The 23,733-nt window shown below is 43.5% G+C and overlaps 1 protein-coding gene across 1 annotated transcript in view; it reads left to right on the top strand.

Moving 5' to 3' along the window:
* LOC137646437 (sortilin-related receptor-like) overlaps nucleotides 1-23,733 on the top strand; it is a 248,303-nt gene that overhangs the window by 73,756 nt on the left and 150,814 nt on the right. Inside the window, exon 8 of the mRNA XM_068379537.1 lies at nucleotides 14,920-15,025. Within this exon, the coding sequence (XP_068235638.1) occupies nucleotides 14,920-15,025 (106 nt within the window). The remainder of the gene's footprint in view (nucleotides 1-14,919; nucleotides 15,026-23,733) is intronic.

The following is a 23,733-nucleotide window of genomic DNA, read 5'->3' as shown; positions in this document are numbered from 1 at the left end:
TAAATGAAATGAATGCAATTTATATAATGTTTTTTCCTAAACACACCGCCCAAAACGAAAACCTTCCGTTTGTTTACTGTACACTCTGTCGTGATTTTCACTTCGACAATTATATGATTAGTTCTAAGCCCGATGTTAAGGGCGGATAACAAGACCTTGAAGAGGTAAGTCTCCCAAAACCGTCCAGGAATCAAACAAAATACGGCTACACTTTACAATTTTATTACAAAAATAGTTGTTCGAAAAGGGAATAACATATTAAAACATTTACACTGCTTAATAAATGAAATATCTCACTCGAAACAATTACACGTGCTCGCAAAACACAAAGTCCACATCGGACTTAAAAGGAGAACAAAATGCACCCAATTTCAACAAAATACCTTGGTAGACCACATACCAAGGCTTTCTATCGTAATTTAGTGAATGACTCTGATCCCCAATCACAAGGATCACCGAAATATATACCGATACAAAACTCACATCACACTTACAAAAACTATGGGGAAACCGACCTGGTTATACAAGGAGCAGAGACGTAACAATATAGACAACTTACTTGGTCTGGGGAGATTAGGCAAAGAGGACAATCGGAGCTCCTGCAGCTCCGATGAAAACTTCAATTTCCCGCGCTGACTAAAGTGTCCTTGGCAGAGGTGAGGGAATTCTTACCTTATTAATTTATAAGGGGTTGGTTAAAGCTTCTTTATTTGCCACAAGACTGAGAAACTGTTAAAGTCTTATTTTAAATACAAGTGGGAGTTTAATGATTCGGCTGAAGGCCATAATTTGCCGTAATCCACCAGCTTAGGGAGTCCTTGGCTCTAAACATCTACATAAGACATTTTCATCGTGGTATAGTAAAATGACGTTACATTCGTGACTCATAAATTACAAATACTCAATTTCTTTAACACCCGCTCCTTCCCTACCAGGTGGTTAAGTTTTAGGCCTTAATACCGTCGCGTATTAGACCATAGTCATTCGTCTCAACGCCCGCGAGATCTTCCAGCCTTCCCTCAATTTAACGTAACGTTTGTGGAGTTAAATGGCGGGACTTTCGAATGATCAGTTCGAAATTCCCGACACACTCTATCGTCGGTCATAATGAACAAACAAACGCATTATAACTAATGATCCAGATGATGACTAATGATATTAAGAGCTTTTAGTAAGTATTATGTTATTACAAATATTTTAATAACCGTATCTATATAAATTCCTACATACAGTGAGCCCTCGCTACTTCGCGGTTCGACCATCGCGGATTCACAACTTCGCGGACTTTTTTCATTAAATACGGCATCCGATTTCATCAGCAAACCACTATTTTTGGGGGAAACATCATTTTGTCCTAGAAAATTGTTACTCTTTAAATAGTTAATTGCACATTAAGAAAGCGTGTACTTTTGCTTTTAAATTTCGGGTGTGTTTCAAATATCGAGTATTGTTGACTTCTTTTTGTTTTACTTTTGGCTGTGATCAGATCAGCTGACGTCTAGCTGCCAGTCTCAAGAATATGCGCGTACAAATACAGTAACAAAGTATTGTTTATACCATTTCTTAACTTATTCAAACCATCTATACAGTTGATATTACATAAGCACCAATGTGTTATAACCTATCATATTTTTTTGTTTATTACATTTAAAACAACTCTCTATCTCTCTCTCTCTCTCTCTCTCTCTCTCTCTCTCTCTCTCTCTCTCTCTCTCTCTCTCTCTCACTAACAAATGAAATCTTTGTTGCTACACAAAGTTTCATTTATATTGAAAATCAATCATGATTCAATTTTCCTTACTTTCTCCAATCTCGCACCATTTCTGTCACATCGAACGTTATAGCGGTAACTTAATTGTTCGACAACTTTAAAAATCGGCCTAGTACTTGCTTCTTCTCTTACTTTTTTTTTTTTTTTTTAAGATGGTTTCATAATTGAGGGGGGGGGGGGTACAAGTTGACTTATAACTGAAGTTAGGAAAAGTATTTTGGGTATGGAATGGAGAATCATCTTTAGTAACAGTTTAGAATTATCGTAAATTATCATTCGGTCATTAGCGGCAGTTTGTTATTGTTGATTAAACGCCAAAAAAAAAAAAAGAAAAAAATTGTTTTCCTGCTTTGCTACGTATGTAGGATTTTATATACAGTAGATACGGTAAATAATATTTGTAATAACATATTTACTAAAAGCTTCTAATATTATTTGTCACTTTCATTATGCGCGTTTAATGCCTTCGTTTGTTTATTACGATCGAAGATGGAGCGTACAGTAAACGAATGGAAGGTTTCCGTTTCAGGCGGCGTCATAAAGAAAAACATTATATAAATGGCATTCATTTCATTAATTTGGAAGTCCTAAGAAAAATTAAGTAAAACATTGGTAATAACAAAATCAACATATAATCAATACTTGGTAAGATTGCTGTCGATGCAAAAACTAACCTATACACAGATGTGTAAATGCATCTGTTTCTTCATTATGATCAGAGATAAACGTAAACAAAACATTGGTTGTCATTTTTTATCGTGCTTTTTAGCGTGTTTAGGAAACGCATGATATAAAATCGCCTTTAATATTTGTGCCTGTTTTAGTTTAGGGTACTGTAGTACATGCATTAAGTGTTCTGTACATTAAAGGGTAGTTTGTTAACAGTACTACGTAAAGGGAAGGTTTTAAAAGTCCGAATATACATGTTAAATAAATACGTAAATATGGTGTCCCTACTTCGCGGATTTTCAGCTATCGCGGCCGGGTTTGGAACCTATCTACCGTGATAAATGAGGGTTCACTGTACATAGCAAAACAGGAAAACCATTCTTGTTTCTGTTTAATCAACTATAGCACAGTGTCGCTAATGACAGCTTGATAACTTACGATAATTCTAAACTGTTAGGAAAGATAATTGTCCATTCCATATCCAAAATACTTTTCCTAACTTAGTTATAAGTCATCTTGTACCCACCTCAATTATGGAACCATCGAAAAAAGAAGAGAAGAAAGTACTAGGCATGTTTTTAAAGTCATCGAACAATTGGGTTACCGCTATAACGTTCAGTGTGACAGAGATGGTGCGAGAATTGAGGAAGCAAAGAAAATTTGAATCATGAATGATTTTTTTAATAACAAATTGTTCCGTAACTGAAATACAAACCACGCTATTTAATATGGGTAATTACTTTCGGCGTAGCTGAAATGACGAGCCATTAGATTTTTAACGAGGGTTTGCTACCCACCGCTAGTTAGCGGGGGTTAGGGAAGGTAGCTTGTTACCCCCCCCCCCACACACACCTGTGCTTGAGCTCACTTTGCTCTCGGCTCGGGTGGTAGTGAGAAGTGTCCGCTGTCACCCTCGCCTTCTTTGACAGCCATTGTTAATGCTTTTTGCTTTTCCTTTGACAGGTGTGCGAGAAGTTGGCCTCTGCTATGCGAAAGTGTCCTGGATTACCCGACTGCCCTTGTGGCACGTATATGTCAGCGGTCGATACGGACCCTCACACCCTATGTCCTTATTGTAGGGGCCAGCGGTGTGATAGAAATAAAGTGTGTGGTGAGTGTAGGGAGTGGTCTACCTCCCAGTGGGAGAGGTTTTCTCGGCGCCGGAAGAAGAAGTCCAGACGGGATATTTCTCGTTCGAAGGTTTCTTTGAAAGGAGAAAATCCCAAGGGCTGCTCTTCCGTGGCCCAAACCTCTTCCGAAGCTCCCACTCGATCGGTTTCTTCCGAGAAACTGTCGAGTGGTAGCGTAGGCCATAGTTCTGTTGCCCGATCTCCTTCTCCGGGGGAGGATTTAAATATGCCTGTGTCTAATAATGATTTGTTTCAGCTTTGGGCTTCCTTGGGGCTTGAGGGTTCGCCCTCCAAGGAAGCCTTGTTTGACATGATCAGGTTGGGGGCAGCTGTCAAACAATCGCCGACTTTAGCAGAGGTTGATCCTCTGTTTATCGTTGACGTTGTCGTGGCAGAGGCTTCCGATGAGTTATATCAAACCTCTGCTTGTGATGATCCTGATGTAGCTGAAGGCTTAGTTCCCCCCTCTGAACATCCTTCGAGGGAGAAACTAAGTCCAACAGTCTCTCCTGCCGTTAATTCTCACCCTCGGGGGAGTTCACTCACAGAGACTCCTCTTCGGAGGACTGCTGATGGTCAGCTCGCTGACCCCACGGCCCGCAGAGGGCGTATAAGGCGTAAAGCCCGCCTTCCTCTTCGCCGTAGAGGCCTTCCTTCACCTCACAAGGGTGTTAGGTGGCGCCTCTTCGGTTCATCGTCACCGCAGTCCGCCGCAGAGGAACCTCGCCGTCGTTCTCCGACTCTCCCAGGTACAACCCTGGACCTCTCTGCAGATCGTTCGCAATCTCCTTCGCTGGAAGGTCGTCCTTACAAAGGGCACGCCGACCTTCCACCCGCTAGACCTCCTGACCTGCCCTCGCCATTCCTGGTTGCTGATGCGCTGTGGGCGCCAACACATCCCGTTGTAAAATGGGCAACGGTCCCTTCGGGGCATCAAGGGTGTACGCACAAGTTAGTGCATACGTCCCTTACATGCCACGTCTCCCCTGCGCGCCAACGATCACCTGCGCACAAGCGCTCATCGACAGAAGTTGCTCCTGTTAAGGTGCGTCAGCGCTCACCTGCGCGCCAGTGCTCACCTGTGCGTCAGCGCTCTCCAGATCGCCAGTGCGCTACTGTGCGCCCTCATCCTGCTGCGCGCCTTCGTTCTCCTGCACGCCAGCGCTCGCCTACGCGCCAGCGCCCTCCTGCGGGCCAGCGCTCGCCTGCGCGCCAACGATCTCCTGCGCTCCCACGATCTTCTGATCTGGGCGCGTTGGGGAGTTAACTACTTCCCCTGCTCGCCAGCGCTCACCAACGCGCCATCGGTCCCCGCCTGCGCACCATCCTTCACCAGCACGCCCTTGCGCACAGTCTTCGACACGCTCCCAAGAGGTTGCGCGCCCATGCCCATCACCACAGCCAGATGTGCGCTCTCATGCGCGCCAGCGCGCAAGGGATATGTCTCCTGTGCGCGCGCCCAATGTTATCGCCCGCACGGGCGCTTCGGCCGGACCCTGCGCGCAAGCGAACAGTCGCCTGCGCGCGCGAGCGCTTATTCATCCTTCAGCGCGCCCTCTGCCTTCTCCAGCCCGCGCGCGCCCTCTACCTTCTCCAGCCCGCGCGCGCCCTCGCCATTGCCATCGCGCGTCCTCGCCATCGCCATCACCCTCGGGCGCAAACAATCTCCAGTGCGCGACCCAGGGCAATTCCCATCACGCTAGCGCCAGCACGCTCCCCAGCGCGAGGCTGCAGGTCATCTTTGCGCCCCCCCCCCATTCCCCCCCAACGCGCGGCCAGGTCACACACACACACACACACTCCGCAAGCGCAGAACAGCGCGCTCGCCGCTGGGAGGGAGGATTCCGGATAGGTCCAGGTACTTTTCTCCATCTTTTCAGGTGAACTCCCCTTTGGTAACTCCTCCTAGGGATTGGTCGACCCCCTTCCCCCCAGAGGGAGTTTCTGTCAGCGCAGCTGTCAGTCAGCAGCCTTTGTTTGGGTCCCTGGTCAGAGCGGTCTTGCAGGCTTTTAAGCCTGTTCTCTCTGAGCTGGGCCACAAATCATTGGCAGCTTCTACTCCCCTGAAGAGGAAGAGAGGAGTGTCTAACGTGGTAACTTCTCCGAGGGCGAAGCTGACTCCTCGTAAGTCCTTGAGGAAGGCCTCCTCACCCCCCCAGACTTTCACTCCCTCCCCTTCGGACAAAGATTTCCCGTCCTCGGGAGTCACGCGAGGTGAGGCTTTCCTCCATTGCACCAATGAGGGAAACCCCACCGCGCGCTGGAAAGTCTTCTCGGGTAGGGGTGGAGAAGAGCCTCCCACCATCGCTGTTGGAGTCCTGCATCTCTCCCGCGCACGACCCAGGGCAATTCCCATCGCACGAGCGCCAGCACGCTCCCCAGCGCGATCCCTCGCGCGAGGCTGTAGGACAACGCGCGGCCAGGTGTCACACACACACACACACACCCCGCAAGCGCAAAACAGCACGCTTGCTGGTGGGAGGGAGGATTCCGGATAGGTCCAGGGACTTTTCTCCTTCATCTTTTCAGGCGAACTCCCCTTTGGTAACTCCTCCTAGGGATTGGTCGATCCCCTTCCCTCCAGAGGGAGTTTCTGACAGCTCAGCTGTCAGTCAGCAGCCTTGTCTTGGGTCCCTGGTCAGAGCGGTCAAGCAGGCTTTTAAGCCTGTTCTCTCTGAGCTGGGTCACAAATCATTGGCAGCTTCTACTCCTCTGAAGAGGAAGAGAGGAGTGTCTAACATGGTAACTTCTCCGAGGGCGAAGCTGACTCCTCATAAGTCCTTGAGGAAGGCCTCCTCACCCCCCCAGACTTTCACTCCCTCCCCTTCGGACGAAGATTTCCCGTCCTCAGGGGAGTCACGCGAGGTGAGGCATTCCCCCATTGCACCAATGAGGGAAACCCCACCTCGCGCTGGAAAGTCTTCTCGGGTAGGGGTGGAGAAGAGCCTCCCACCATCGCTGTTGGAGTCCTGCATCCCTCCCAGGAGGGAGTCGAAGGACTCCAAGACTTTGCCAAAGTCATCTTCAAGGATTAGACCAGAGCCAGCCAAGCACTCAGAGAACGTCCAAGAGTCCCCCCAAGAAGAGCCTTTGGGGACAGGAGACTTCGCTGCTAGCCCTTCAGGAGAGGAGCTGCAGGAGTCAGAGCATGCGTTCTGGCAGGTTCTGACCCTTATGAGGAATCTCAATGGGTTTGCGGATCCAGAGATTCCCCCTCGTGAGGGCAAAGACACGGTCTTGGACTGAGTCTTTGGGACTCAAAAACCCTCAAAGGCCAGTGCAGCTTTGCCCTGGTCTCAAGGGGTTAAGAGTGCCAGAGACAAGGTCGAAGCCCAACTCTCCGAGCTTGCCTCCTCCAGCCGATCCAGCGCCGGCAACAAACTCCTCCCACCTCCTCGTGTCCATCAGAGGAGGTACTTTGACATCGTGGAGGAGACTTGTTTAGCTCTTCCCCTACACCACTCTTTGGAAGAGCTTACCAGGGGAGTCCCTCTAGAGAGAGACTCCAACCGGCAGGTCTCGTTCTCGGCAACGGTGATCCTTAGCCAGGAGAAGGTAGCGAAGTGTGCCATGCAGGCAACTTCGTGGCTGGACATCTGGCTAGGGTCCCTAGGCATCCTGTAAGTTCAGAGGACTTGTCCAGAGAGAGTACCAGGAAGGCCATGGAGACCTTTTTACTCTCGGGCACTCGTACGATCGAGTTTCTAGCCCACCAAGTCTTGAACTTGTGGGCTAATACCATCTTGAAATGTCGGGATGCGGTGTCTGAGAGATTCCATCAAAAGGTCCCCAGTACTGAGATCAGCAGGCTCAGACATTCTTCCATTATGGGGAAGAACTTGGTCGACCCTAAGGAAGTGGAGCAGGCGGCTGAGAGGTGGAGGAAGTCCAACCAGGACACTCTCCTACATAGGGCTCTAACATCGAAGCCCTGTAAACCTCCAGCACCCCAGCAACCACGTCCTACCAAGACCACGAAACCGGCAGCCACAGCAAAGACGACGGTGTCTAAGCCTTTTCCTGTCAAGGACAAGAAAGGCAAAGAGTCCTCCAGGGGAGGAAAGAGTCCTAGAGGGAGTGGCTGAGGCCGCAAACGCTTGGATTGGCAGTCCCCCTGCATGTCCACCAGTGGGGGGATGCCTACAAAGTTGCACGAACAGGTGGCAGCAACTTGGGGCTGATTCCTGGACGATTTCCGTAATCAATCAAGGATATCGCGTCCCGTTCACAACATCTCTACCTCCCCTGACAGCGAATCCAGTGTCGTTGAGCTCCCTTGCCATGGGATCGGCAAGGGGGCAAGCCCTTTTGGGCAGAAGTCCAGACCATGTTGAAGAAGGGCGCTCTCCAAGAGGTTGTCGACAGGTCCCCAGGCTTCTTTAGTCGACTCTTTCTTGTAAAGAAGGCGTCTGGAGGCCGGAGACCAGTCATCGACCTCTCAGCTCTGAACAGGTTTGTCAAGCAAACTCCTTTCAGCATGGAGACCGCAGACACGGTCAGACTTGCAGTGAGACCGCAAGACTTCATGTGTACACTGGACCTGAAGGACGCGTACTTCCAGATCCCAGTCCATCCGTCTTTAAGGAAGTACTGTACTTAAGATTCAGCCTAGACAACAAGGTGTACCAGTTCAAGGTGCTGTGTTTCGGTCTCTCCACAGCACCACAGGTTTTCACCAGAGTGTTCACCCTAATATCGTCGTGGGCACACAGGATTGGCATCCGTCTCCTCCGTTATCTGGGTGACTGGCTGATCCTAGCAGACTCGGAGTCGGCCCTTCTTCGACACCGAGACAAACTTCTGGGACTTTGCCAAGTTTTGGGGATCATGGTAAATCTCGAGAAGTCCCCTCTGCTTCCCACTCAAAGACTGGTATATCTAGGCATTATCATAGACACCAATCTCCACAAAGCCTTCCCATCAGACAACAGGATAGCAAGGCTGAGGAGGGTCGCAAGTCCTTTCCTCAGATGAGAAGAACTTCCAGCCCAATCGTGGTTACGTCTCCTCGGTCACCTCTCATCCTTGGCCTGTCTAGTTCCCAACGGTCGCCTCAGGATGAGATCCCTCCAATGGCAACTCAAGTCCCGGTGGAATCAGGGTCACGATTCCCCGGACGTCATGATCCGTATGGGTCCTGGGGAACAGACGGACCTTCAGTGGTGGGTGACAGACGAGAACCTACGAAGGGGAGTGAATCTTTTCGTCCTCCCCCCGGATTTGATGGTGTTTTTGGACGCCTCAAAGAAAGGGTTGGGGGCCCCATGTTCTGCAACACAGGACCTCAGGCCTGTGGTCAGAATCAGAAAAGTGCCTCCATATAAATCTGCTTGAAATGAAGGCCGTATTCCTGGCCCTTCAACAGTTCCAACAATACCTGGTGGGTCACTCTGTGGTGATGATGAGCAACAACACCACAGTAGTGGCTTACATCAACAAGCAAGGAGGTACCTTTTCAAAGCAGCTATCCCATCTCGCAGTAGAGATACTGAGATGGACCGAAGCACACTCGATTCCACTATCGGCTCGCTTCATTCCAGGCAAGATGAATTTGCTCGCCGACAGTTTGAGCAGAGCGTCTCAGATAGTGAGTACCGAGTGGTCTTTGGATCATATAGTAGCCAACAAAGTCCTGACTTTGTGGGGTTCCCCGACTGTGGATCTGTTCGCTACAGCGCTGAACTTCAAGCTTCCTCTGTACTGCTCCCCAGTCCCGGATTCCAAGGCGCTCTGGCAAGATGCCTTCCAACAACAGTGGGACAACCTCGATGTATACGCCTTTCCCCCGTTCTGTCTGATGAGGAGGGTGCTCAACAAGACCAGAATATCGGTCAATCTTTCGATGACCCTTATAGCTCCGCTATGGCATCACGCGGAATGGTTTCCAGACCTTCTGCAACTCCTAACGGAACTTCCGAGAGAACTCCCTCCACGACACGAGCTACTCAAACAACCACACGCCAACATCTTCCACAAAGCCGTAGCTTCGCTACAACTTCATGCCTGGAGACTATCCAGCATCTCCTCGCTGAGAGAGGATTTTCGCAACAAGTTGCGAGCAGGATGTCTGGACACCTGCGAAGTTCATCCGCATCTGTCTACCAGGCAAAGTTGGGAGTCTTCTGTGGTTGGTGTCGTGGAAGGGGTATCTCTCCACTTGATGCCACTATTCCAGCAGTACTGGAGTTCCTCGTGTATTTGCGAGAAGAAATTCGCCTTTCAGTCTCGGCGGTGAAAGGCTATCGCTCAGCCTTAAGTCTAGCCTTCAGGCTCAAAGGAGTGGACATTTTTTCCTCGTTGGAAATTTCCCTACTCATACGTAGTTATGAACTTACCTGCCCTCAGTCGGAAGTGAGACCTCCTCTATGGAATGTGGTTTGAGTTCTCAGGTCTCTTAAGAGACCTTCCTACGAACCATTACGCCAGGCTTCAGATCGCTACCTAACTTGGAAGACGGTGTTCCTACTAGCTTTGGCCTCGGCCAAGCGAGTCAGTGACTTTCATGGTCTCTCTTATGACATCGCCCATTCATGGGTATGGGGGGAAGTATCATTCAGATTCGTCCCTGAGTTTGTTGCTAAGACTCAGAATCCGGGAGTGGCGGACCCTCGGTTCGACTCCTTCCAGATTTCGAGTCTTCGTTCTGTAACAGATGACCCAGACCATCTCCTACTATGTCCAGTAAGGAGTCTGAGGCTATATCTCAAAAGAACGGCTGCAGTTTGTCCCCAGGTGCAGGCATTGTTTGTGAGCACTGAGAGGACTAAGAGGAGGGTTACCAAGAATACCATCTCGGCATGGATTCGTAGGGTGATCCATCTGTCCCTGAATCCTGACCCTCCTCCGTCACGTCGCCCTAGAGCACATGATGTCAGGGGCATAGCTACGTCCCTGGCCTTCAAGAAAAACTTTTCAGTGACACAGGTTCTACAAGCTGGGGTGTGGAAGCGTCAGACGACCTTCACAGCCCACTACCTGCAGGACGTGACCCACAGGAGGCTCGATACATTTTCTATCTGCCCTGTGGTGGCTGCACAACAGCTGGTTTAAAACCTCAGGCTCCTTAATGGACAAGTAGCAGAAGGTTGAGGGCATTGTTACCCGGTTTTAGTCTGCATGAATGAAAAGGTATGTCTGGCCCTTATTCTTTTCTTCATCCTCCCCTCTTTTGGGGAAAGCAGCATCCTGGGTTCTCTGCACAGCTGACATCGAACCACTGCAGGTAAACCATGTTCCCTTGTGTTCCTAGTATTAAGCTAATACTGTCACGTCCCCATACCCTGACGAGGTGGTATTGGGAGAGTCCTAGCCTAAAGTTTCCATCTAAAGGACTACAGGTCAACTTCCTAGGACGAGTCACACTTCATACCTTCACACACAGCTTACATAGGCCGCAGCCCTTGCGTAGAAAGGTTCTAGCGAGGTGCAGGGACTCCTTATTGTTGAGTACTGACACACTCAGATACTGAGTCCCCGGGCAAAGCCAAAAGCCAGTACTGGCTGGGACTTTCCACCCTTCCTAAGGGGTGAGTCACCCATATTAAATAGAGTGGTTTGTATGTCAGTTACGGAACAAATGACAAATTCGTTAGGTACTTTGTATTTTTCCAAACTATACAAACCTTAGCTATTTAATCAAACTTGCCCGCCAGCCCTATCCCCCGTGAAGTCCTACCTTTAAGCAAAGTGAGCTCAAGCACAGGTGTGTTTGAAGGGGGGGGGGGGGAGGGGGGGAACAAGCTACCCTCCCTACCCCCCCGCTAACTAGCGGTGGGGTAGTTAACCCTCGTTAAAATTCTAATGGCTCGTCATTTCAGCTACGCCGAAAGTAATTACCCATATTAAATAGCTAAGGTTTTTATAGTTAGGAAAAATACAAATTACCTACGAATTTGTCATCTTTGTAAAGCAACAAAGATTTCATTTGTTAGAGAGATAGTGAGAGGTAAGAAATGAGAGGTAGCGAAAAGTAGCATAGCTCGAGAGAGAGAGAGAGAGAGAGAGAGAGAGAGAGAGAGAGAGAGAGAGAGAGAGAGAGAGAGAGAGTGAGTAATAATAATAATAATAATAAGCTTTATTCTAATATTTACATTGGCTATTACAATAATTACAGATTACATTGTAGTTTACATTTAAAATTTAGATATTTACATGTGCCTTCATAAAAATTTACATCATTATAAAACATAAATATATAGATTTACTTTATACAAGATTAAGAACAATAAAGAATTTGTGACATATTTAGGTATATCATAAAAGTATTTAAAACATTGAAAATTTTGCATATAAAATATGAATTTTTTATAATAGTACTTGAGGCTTAATAAAATTCTTACCTTGATAAAATATTTGCTATAAAAGTTACATATCTCTCTATAATATTAAAATTATCTTTAGCATGATTATAACATTTCGATTTCAAAATTGCTTATGAAATACAGGTACTTATAAAACTAGAGTTATGAACATTTATCTTAAAATAGAATCTAAAATACATAAATAGTCTGCTAAAATAGAGTAAAAAAGTAAAAGAGCTCAATTAAAATATATATAAAGTTTTACTATAAAAATTATTTGGACAATAGATACTTTTTCAAATTCAGTTTAAAAGAGTTAATATTAGTTGATGCTTTTAGTTGGTTTGGCAGTTTGTTCCACACTGATGGACCCCGCACAACAAATGCTCTGCTTCCTAGATCAGTGTTGGTTCTTGAAACAAAAAGGTCATCATTAAATCTAGTTTGTCTGTTACGTCTATCTCCAACTCTTATTAGATTAAAATGCCATGGTGGAATTAGATTATGTAAAATTTTAAAGATCATGACACATAAATCAAAATCAATCTTCTGTTTGATTGTCAGCCATTGCAAATTATTTAAAATTGGAGTTGCATGATCATACTTCTTGGCTTTCCCATCAATTACTTTAGCTGCAAAGTTTTGAAGCCTCTGTATCCGCTGCAGCTGCTGCTTAGTTGTCGAGCCCCAGATCTTTAAACAGTAGTCAAGAATGCTCACGGCAAGAGACCGAACGACCATTCCCCGCATTTCACTATCAAATTGATCCTTAATTCTATTTAAGTATATTAAAGTACCGTTTACCTTCCTACAAACCTCATCTATATGACCGTCAAATAGCATATACTGGTCAAAATATACCCCAAGATTTTTTACTTTAATGCTTTTCTCAATTGCAAATCCATTGAAATTTATTTTTGTGTCTTCAGGAATTTGGGATATGAACTGCCTAGAGCCAATGAATATACATTTAGTTTTAGACTCATTAATATTTAATCCATTTATTTGAAAATGTGTGTGTTAGTTTTAAATGTACTAAACAAAAAATATGATAGGTTATTACACATTGGTGCTTACGTAATATTAACTGTATAGATGTTTTGAATAAGTTAAGAAATGATATAAATAATACTTTGTTACTGTATTCGTCCGCGCATATTCTTGAGAGCGGCAGCTAGACATCAGCTGATCTGATCACAGACAAAAGTAAAACAAAAAGAAGTCAGCAATACTCAATTTTTAAAACACACCCATAATTTAAAACAAACGTACATGTTTTCTTGAAGCACAATTAACTATCTAAATAGTAGCAATTTTCTATAATAAAATGATGTTTCCTAAAAAAAAAATAATGGGTTGCTGACCAAATCGGATGCTGTATTTTAAGCTATGATTGAAATGGATTTAAACCCAGTATTATCTTTTTTGTTTCGTATTTAACTGACACTTGTTAAGAAAACTGATTTTGGTTTCTTCATCTATATGTAAGTATTGTATAAGACCACAGAGAGAGAGAGAGAGAGAGAGAGAGAGAGAGAGAGAGAGAGAGAGAGAGAGAGAGAGAGAGAGAGAGAGTGAGAGTGTGAGTGAGTGTGTGTGAGTGTGTGTGTGTGTGTGTGTGTGTATATCAGCTGTTGTAATCGAATGCCGTGTTTTTGTTTCTTGTACCACCTGAAGCGAGGAGTTGATCACCACAAATAATAATAGTCAGGTTAATTTCATTCCTAAATTCAGGATGCTATATGTGAACTAAGATTTTATTTCTTACAAACACACACACACAGATGAGGTTTTCTGGCATCAAATTTCTCTCTCTCTCTCTCTCTTCTCTCTCTCTCTCTCTCTCTCTCTCTCTCTCTCTCTCTCTCTCTCTCTCTCTCTCTCTCTCTCTCTCTCTCTCTCTCTCTCTCTCTCAGAGATAGAGGTTTTTATAATTTTACTGTGTACTATACAAAACAAGTCTTTGTAAAGCAAATCTATACTGTTTAAATGACAAAATATTGCCGACTCGTTACCGATATTTAGGCTACTCACTGCCGATAAACGAACCCAGCCTATGTATGAAAACCTTGAACACCCACAGGGAAAAATAAAGCTCTTATATATACTGTGCCAAAGAAAAATAATGCTGGGATATACCATCATTAACACCACCATTGAAATTATCGAAAGGTTAGAGAAAGATAAAGATTGCCAAGAACATAACCACAATTCTGTTTACATTTTGTCAGCTGGACTCGCACAGTTAAAGTTGATTTCATTGTTGATATAGAATTTTTCCTTAAATAGGCTATTTATTATGAAATTATGTTAATAAAATGTAAGGTAAATATCGTTTAGCAACATTTATCTTCAGGGACCGTATTCAGGGCTACCAATATACTTATAAAGACAATAGATTCGATACATTTTATAGTGCATGACTTACAGACTTTGAACACCTTCGTAGATACGGAAAATTTATTTTTGAAAACTAGCGACCGCGTACATGGGGAATCGCATAATTTGAACATGCATAATTCGTGACCGAACTGTAGTTATTAAAGGATAAACCTGTTTAGATTCTTAGGGGTTCCAAAAACTTGCTTGTGGCTCCATAAATATTTTGTTAAATAGAAACTGAATCCTTGTAACATTTTGTTTTATATACAGAAATTAAAAACAGCAAAAATGACAAATTGGTGATACATAAAAGTTAGTTAAAATAATTCCTCTAGATGCCATATTTTAACCATAATGATGTCACAATAGAGTAACCCTCTATCTTTAGTTTTGCTTTTATTAGATGGCTGGAGACTTTTAGAGGAAACCACTTAACCTGCAGATCATACATTTTCTGTGCGTCATAGCAACCTAAATTCAGAAAGATCTGTGATGACATTAACTAACTTCTGTTTTTATAGTTGTGTATAAATTAAGTGTCTTATCTCTGATCCTCTTCCTCCTTTTTGCTAGACTTACAGTATTTAAGGCTGTCTCTATTCAATCCTTAAGCAAAGCTTTATTGAAGATGAAGTTTGAGTATTTATTTATTTACTTTTCATTCCAGTTCCTGATTCTCCCTTTGATGTTACTGTTCATCAGGTGGAAGATGATGTTGTAGTATCTTGGAAACCACCTCTGCATCTCAATGGTCCAATTTCTTCTTACAAAGTGTAAGTATTATTCTTATGTACTATTCAAAGCTCTTTGTAGGCATGGAGCAGCATGATTTGTAAATCAATTACATTGCAAGCTGGATGGCTTCAACAAAGTAGAAGGCTTTCAAGTGAAGAGGAAAAAAATTAGAAATATTCATACATTGAATAGTAATATTCCTACTCAAACTTAGGATAAGTACCACAAATAAATAACAATCTTGGTCAAATACTTGTATGTAGATACTCAAGTTTAGATAAGATGGAACCTCTGCATACAATCTTAATTCATTCCGCAAACTGCTTCATATGTAAAACCAATCATATGTTGGGGCATATATTCCCATAAGAATACACTGTACAGTGATACCTCTGGATACGAAAGTTTCTGCTTACGAAAAATTCAGGATGCGAAAAGTGATTCGAAGATTTTTATGCCCCAGGATACGGATAAAATTTCAGGATACGAAAACCTTACGAGATCCCAACTCTTCGCCGAGAGTAATTTTAAAAAGCGCGCACCGCCTGACTTTGAACTTGGGTAGACTCACTTACAGCCTCCCGCTCACCCATTGGTTATCTCCCTACTCAGACGCTAGCTGACGCCATAAGATCCTGCTTTCCTATTGGTCGGCAACTATCCCAGCTTGCCTACGCACGGGCGTTCATCTCTCTCTCTCTCTTTTCGTTCCGACCGCGGTATCGTTAACAGACATTGTGTGCTTTCGCTTGTTTGACTTAGTGTTAATATACAGTACATTCGTACGCCACGTGTTATCGTTAATAAACATTCGTTACTGTGCACTGTACTGTATTAGTGTTTACTATACATAGACTGTATATAACGTTACGTAGTGTATTATATTACGTATTACTGTAGCCATGGGTCCCAAGAATGTTGCCGAAGGAAAGAAGAAGACGACGATGCTCTCGATGGAGACGAAACTTGAAATCATTAAAAAGTACGAGTCTGGCATGCGTTTAAGTGCGATCGCCAAGGAGTATGGCCGGAATCCGTCTACGATAGGCACCATCCTGAAGCAGAAGGCGGCCATCAAAGCAGCAACACCTTCTAAGGGCGTCACTATTTTCTCCAACAAGAGAACGCACGTGCATGACGAGATGGAGAGGCTGCTTCTTGTGTGGATCAAGGACAAAGAGATCTCAGGAGACACCATCACTGAGACTACAATTTGCCAGAAGGCCTCCGCCATTTTCGGTGATCTCGTGCGTGCTCAGGCCGAAGAAGGAGCAGGAGAAGGAACATCCCAGCAGGAACCCCCAGAGTTCAAGGCTTCTCGTGGGTGGTTCGAGAAGTTCAAGAAAAGGACTGGCATCCATTCAGTGGTACGGCATGGGGAGGCAGCTAGCTCGGACACGAAGGCCGCCGAAGCCTTTGTTAAAACGTTCGACGAGTTGACTCTGCAGGAAGGCTACAGTTCGCAGCAAGTTTTCAATTGCGACGAAACTGGGCTTTTCTGGAAGAAAATGCCTCGTCGGACGTTCATCACGGCGGAGGAGAAGAGGCTACCCGGACATAAGCCTATGAAGGACAGGCTTACCCTTGCTTTTTGTGCAAACGCCAGTGGGGACTGCAAGATAAAGCCCCTGCTGGTGTACCATTCAGAAAATCCCCGAGCCTTCAAAGCCCACAAAGTCATTAAGGAGAACCTTCCCGTGATGTGGAAGGTGAATGCAAAAGCCTGGGTAACGAGGCAACTGTTCATTGATTGGGTGAATGTCTGCTTCGGTCCGACTGTCCGAAAATATTTGGAAGAAAAGCGCCTCCCTATGAAATGTCTGCTGGTGTTGGACAATGCTCCAGCTCACCCTCCTGGCCTCGAGGAATATCTTCTGGCCGAGTATTCCTTCATGAAGGTCCTGTATCTACCGCCTAACACCACCCCTCTCCTCCAGCCCATGGACCAGCAAGTTATTTCTATTTTAAAAAATTGTACACGAAGCATCTCTTCAAGAGATGTTTCCAAGTCACAGAGAGTACAAACCTCACTCTGCGTGGATTTTGGAAAGATCACTTCAACATCGTGATATGCCTCAAACTCATCGATCTCGCTTGGCAGGAAGTTTCGAGGCGTACCCTAAACTCATCTTGGAGGAAGCTGTGGCCTGATGCTGTCTCTGCACGAGACTTCGAGGGGTTCGGGAAGCCTGAGGAGAAGCCGAGATCGTAGACGATCCTGAACCAATTCAGCAGTCTGAGGTGGCTGACATCGTACATCTTGGTACGTCCATGGGGCTGGAAGTTAGCGCGGAAGATATCGATGAACTTATCGAGGAGCACCACGAGGAGTTGACGACGGACGACTTGAAGGAGTTGGAGACGATGCAAGTGAGTGATGTTCAAGAGCAGTTCTCTAGCGGTGATGAGGAGGATGTTGCACCTTTGAAAATGGCAGACATAAAGGAAATTCTTGCATGTTTCCATAAAATGGCAGACTACGTCGAAAAGGAACATCCAGAAAAAGTTTATACCAACCGTGCGCTTGAACACTGCAATGACGTTTGCCTAACGCATTTTAGAAATGTGTTGAAAAGTAGGCAGAAACAAGCTTCAATGGATAGTTTCTTATTAAAGAGGCCAGCGGTATTAGTAGGCCAAGACGAAGGTGAAAGTAAAGAAAAGAAACAGAAAAAAGAAAGTGATGAAGAAGTAGAAGGTGAAAGTAAAGAAAAGAAACAGAAAAAAGAAAGTGATGAAGAAGTAGAAGAGATTTAGAAAATAAGAAAAACGTAAAGTTATAAAAAAGCAAAAAAAAAAAGAAAAATTAAATTTTAAGTTTTATATTACCGTTAAGTGTTAAAGTAATTTTTTCTTTCATTTTATAGTTTTCCATACGTAATGTTAAGTGTTAATTATTTCTGCCATTTTTTTATTTCATAAGTTTAAGTGTTAATGTGTTAAGTGTGTAAATTACTGTACGTAGTCTGTCACTTGTTACGTTTTCTGCCCTATGCCATCCTCCTCTGCCGCGACTTCGCTATCGGACATCGTCTCAATCAAAAGGTAAGTTTCAACTTTTTTGTTACACTAATTAACTGTAACCTTTTTTTCAGAGTGTACAGGTATCAATCATTAATTTAGGTGTACGTACAGGTAACAATACACCTTCACTGATCTAAATGCTTTACGTACATACAGTACCGTAACTTTTATACAGTAGTAAAGAAAACGGACTGTTTTCTTTGGGCTTGGGGGGGGGGTAACTTGGCTATAACTACATTATTGAATAATCTCATAGTGGTTTCTGGAATGGATTAGGCTGTTTTTAACGGTTGTGTTAATTATTGAATGATAGAAATGGCTGCATTGCATGTTTATTACTACAGTTTAGCGTGTTTATGAAAGAAAAGGTGACTTTTTATAAGGCTTGGAACGGATTAGGCTATTTACATGTAAAACGCGACTCAGGATACGATACCGCATCCTGAACGGATTAATTTCGTATCCTGAGGCATTACTGTAATTTGTATAATTCGTTCCACAGCCCAAAAACCTTTGATAACTCCTTAATAAATTACTACATATAATTACACATAACAATAGTACAATTGCATTATATAAGAAAGATGTAAAAAAGAATAACTTTAAAGAAATGATAAATAAAAAAGTGCTTTTATTGTCACTTTACCTCAGAGACAGGCCAACGCAGGTGTAGGAATTATTACGCAGGAGACGGACGGTCGGTGGGGAGGTAGAGATGGTGACTGCGATAACGTACTATAACTTACTCTAACTTACAATACGTGAACTTTATCCTAACTTATCTTATTTCTTTTTTTAATTTTTTATATTTTATATTTTTTTTCTTTTACATTTTTTTTTTTTTTAATTTTTAGTTTTCATCACTTTCACTCAATTCGATCTTAGTTTTTCTTTGCTTCACTTTCTTTCTCTTCATCACAATCACTAGACCGCTTCGTAGATTTTTTAAAGAAACTATCGAGAGAAAGTTACTTGGTACGGCTTTTCAGAATTTTTCTGAAATGGGTTAAACACATCATCAGATTACGAAACTTCATGGCAAACCTGAAATTTCTGTGAGTGATGATACTTATCAATGAAATCAACCACGGCTAACATCTCTCTTATTTCAGCCGAACTTAAGATGTGCTCTGCCTCCTCGATGTCCTCCGACTCACTCAACTGAGCTTGGAACTTGTCATGCTGCATGGCATGAAGCTCCTTGAGTTCCTCGGCGGTGAGCTCTTCATGATGCTCCTCGACGAGTTCGGTGATGTCATCTTCATCGACCTCCAGACCCATGAACTTGCCAAGGGATAAAATCTCTTCTACGTCTTCCTCTACGGTAAGCACAGGTTCAGGCTCGGGGCCAAAACCTTCAAAATCTCTGGGAGACACAGCATCAGGCCAAAGCTTCTTCAAGGTGAATTCAGTGTCCGTCGAGTTACTCCCTCCCAAGCCTGATCTATGATCTTCAAGCAGTGTGCGATATTGAAATGGCTCCTCCAAAATTCACGCAGAGTCAAGTTGGTGCTTTGTGTGACATTAAAGAACTGCTTAAATAAGTGCTTGGTATAGAGCTTCTTAAAATTAGAGATGACTTGCTGATCCATGGGCTGGAGGATGGTGGTGTTCGGTGGAAGATACAGCACTGATAAACTTGAACTGGTTGATGATATCATCTTCGAGTCCTGGGTGGTGAGCCGGAGCATTATCCAAGCAAAGCAATCACTTTAGAGGCAAATTCCTCTGAAGGTACTTCTTGACAGCAGGGCCGAAAAGTTGGTTTAACCATTCAACAAAGAAATGCCTGGTAACCCAAGCTTTAGAATTAGCACGCCAGAAAACATGCAGCATGTCCTTATTGACTCTATGTTCCTTAAATGCCCTAGGGTTTTTGGAATGATAAACCAATTATGGCTTTATTTTGCAGTCCCCTCTGGCGTTGGCACATGGGGCAAGAGTCAACCAATCCTTCATAGGCTTATGTCCAGGCATTTTTTTCTCTTCGGCAGTGATGTATGTTCGACTAGGCATCTTTTTCTAAAACAGACCGGTTTCATCACAATTGAAAACTTGCTGCTCTACGTAGCCTTCATCTTCCACGACATTTTCAAATTTCTTAACAAAATCGTTAGCAGCCTTAGTGTCCAACTTGAATCCTCTCTGTGCCGAACAACTGAATGAATCCCGGTCCGTCTCTTAGATTTCTCGAACCAACTGCGAGAAGTCTTGAATTCCTCCATTGTAGGATCGATTGAAGTCTCCCCTGCGTCACCCCCAGAGCCCGCCGCTTTCAAGTCACAATAGATAGCGCTGGCCTTCTCACAAAAAATCGTTTCAGTGATCGTATCGCCAACAATCTCTTTGTCCTTTATCCATATCAACAAAAGGCGTTCCATCTCTTCCAGGGTAGCGCTACGAGGTTTTGAAATAATGGTGATCCCCTTCGATGGTTTGACTGCTTTAATGGCTGCCTTCTGCTTGATGATCTTCTAGATCGTAGACAAATTGTTAGTCAGATCGCTCACACGCACACCGCGCTCATGTTTTGCTATAATTTCTTGCTTCAGTTCTTATGAAAGCATTGCCTTCTTCCTTTTTTCACCACCACTACTACCTGTACCGAAACTAAGCTTCTTAGTATCCATGATTATATGTAAAATCAAAAAGGAAACGTGAGAATAGGAAGATAATAAGAACGGTTAATAACGGACTGAACTGAGGACAACCACGCGGTGCGCACGAGAACAGAGAACTGACCGACGCGATGCTTAGTGACGTCCCTCCGACGTGCTGCCATCTACCGGCGTAAACAAGAAACTACGACCGACGCATCAAGAAATTTCTATGTGTATGATCTATGTTGGATGTTGGGGCATGACTTCGGGTGTCGAGATGAAAATTTGATTGAATTTTACTTTGGGTGTTGGAACAATTGCATGTAGAGGTTTCAACATGTATATATATATATATATATATATATATATATATATATATATATATATATATATATACAGTATATATGTATATATATATATATATATATATATATATATATATATATATATATATATATATATATATATATATATATATATATATATATATGTATATATATACATATATATGTATATATATACACATATATATGAATATATATAAGAAAAAAAAAAAATATATATATATATATATATATATATATATATATATATATATATATATATATATATATATGTATATATATATATTTATATAAACAGTTATATATACACATATTTATATAAATATTTAAATTATATATATATATATAATATATGGTAATAAGTGCTAGCTTTTTTAAAAAGAAAGATAAAAATAAGTATACATGGGTAAGAGTGGCTAATGGAAGAGTAGTAGAAAGGGCATTAATGGATTATGTGTTGATAACTAAAAGAATGTTTGGAAGATTGAAAGACGTGCACGTGTTTAGGGGTATGGCTAACGGTATGTCTGATCATTTTTTGGTGGAAGGAAAATTAGTTGTAGCAAAAGAGTGGGGGAATAGAGTAGGTGGATGTAAAAGGGAGCTAGTGAGGGTTGAAGAGCTAATAAAACCGGGGGTAAAAAGTAAATATCAGGAAAGGTTGAAAATGGCATATGACGAGGTGAGAGTAAGAGAAATTGTTAATTTAGAGGAGGAGTGGAAGTTAGCAAAAGAAAATTTTGTTGGGATTGCAAGTGATGTATGTGGCAAGAAGGTTGTTGGAGGCAGCATGAGGAAGGGCAGTGAATGGTGGAATGAAGGAGTGAAGGTAAAAGTGGAAGAGAAAAAGAGGGCTTTTGAAGAATGGCTGCAGAGTAATAGTATAGAGAAGTATGAAAAATATAGAGAGCAAAAGGTGGAAGTAAAGCGCAAGGTACGTGAGGCAAAGAGGGCAGCTGACCTTAGGTGGGGTCAGGGACTGGGTCAATCATATGAAGAGAATAAGAAGAAGTTTTGGAAAGAAGTGAAGAGAGTAAGGAAGGCCGGCGCAAGAATTGAAGAGACAGTGAAAGATGGAAATGGAAGGTTGTTAAAAGGAGAGGAGGCAAAGAAAAGGTGGGCGGAATATTTTGAAAGTTTGCTGAATGTTGAGGATGATAGGGAGGCAGATATAATTGCTGTTCCAGCTGTTGAGGTGCCAGTGATGGGAGATGAGAATGAGAGAGAGATTACAATAGAGGAAGTGAGGAGAACACTAGATGAAACGAGAGTAGGAAAAGCATCTGGTATGGATGGTGTGAAAGCTGAGATGTTGAAGGAAGGGGGTGTGACTGTACTTGAATGGTTGGTGAGATTGTTTAATGTGTGTTTTGTGTTGTCAATGGTCCCAGTAGATTGAGTCTGTGCATGTATTGTACCACTATATAAGGGTAGGGGAGATGTGCATGAGTGTTGTAATTCAAGAGGTATTAGTTTGTTGAGTGTAGTTGGAAAAGTGTATGGTAGAGTACTGATTAATAGGATTAAGGATAAAACAGAGAATGCAATCTTGGAAGTACAGGGTGGTTTTAGAAGAGGTAGGGGTTGTATGAATCAGATTTTTACAGTTAGGCAGATATGCGAGAAATATTTAGCAAAAGGTAAGGAGGTGTATGTTGCGTTTATGGATCTAGAGAAAGCATATGATAGAGTTGATAGGGAAGCAATGTGGAATGTGATGAGGTTATATGGAGTTGGTGGATGGTTGTTGCAAGCAGTGAAAAGTTTCTACAAAGGTAGTAAAGCATGTGTTAGAATAGGAAATGAAGTGAGCGATTGGTTTCCGGTGAGAGTGGGGCTGAGGCAGGGATGTGTGATGTCGCCGTGGCTGTTTAACTTGTATGTTGATGGAGTGGTGAGAGAGGATTAAAACTGGTAGGCGAGAATGATCATGAATGGGAGGTAAATCAGTTGTTGTTTGCGGATGATACTGTACTGGTAGCAGACACAGAAGAGAAGCTTGACCGACTAGTGACAGAATTTGGAAGGGTGTGTGAGAGAAGGAAGTTGAGAGTTAATGTGGGTAAGAGTAAGGTTATGAGATGTACGAGAAGAGAAGGTGGTGCAATGTTGAATGTCATGTTGAATGGAGAGTTACTTGAGGAGGTGGATCAGTTTAAGTACTTGGGGTCTGTTGTTGCAGCAAATGGTGGAGTGGAAGCAGATGTACGTCAGAGAGTGAATGAAGGTTGCAAAGTGTTGGGGGCAGTTAAGGGAGTAGTAAAAAATAGAGGGTTGGGGATGAATGTAAAGAGAGTTCTATATGAGAAAGTGATTGTACCAACTGTGATGTATGGATCGGAGTTGTGGGGAATGAAAGTGATGGAGAGACAGAAATTGAATGTGTTTGAGATGAAGTGTCTGAGGAGTATGGCTGGTGTATCTCGAGTAGATAGGGTTAGGAACGAAGTGGTGAGGGTGAGAACGGGTGTAAGAAATGAGTTAGCGGCTAGAGTGGATATGAATGTGTTGAGGTGGTTTGGCCATGTTGAGAGAATGGAAAATGGCTGTCTGCTAAAGAAGGTGATGAATGCAAGAGTTGATGGGAGAAGTACAAGAGGAAGGCCAAGGTTTGGGTGGATGGATGGTGTGAAGAAAGCTCTGGGTGATAGGAGGATAGATGTGAGAGAGGCAAGAGAGCGTGCTAGAAATAGGAATGAATGGCGAGCGATTATGACGCAGTTCCGGTAGGCCCTGCTGCTTCCTCCAGTGCCTTAGATGACCGCGGAGGTAGCAGCA

This window comes from Palaemon carinicauda, chromosome 9 (genome assembly GCF_036898095.1).
Source record: "Palaemon carinicauda isolate YSFRI2023 chromosome 9, ASM3689809v2, whole genome shotgun sequence".
Taxonomy (NCBI): domain Eukaryota; kingdom Metazoa; phylum Arthropoda; class Malacostraca; order Decapoda; family Palaemonidae; genus Palaemon; species Palaemon carinicauda.
The sequence above is the reverse complement of the archived record's forward strand: the minus strand, read 5'-3'. Positions and strand labels throughout refer to the sequence as shown.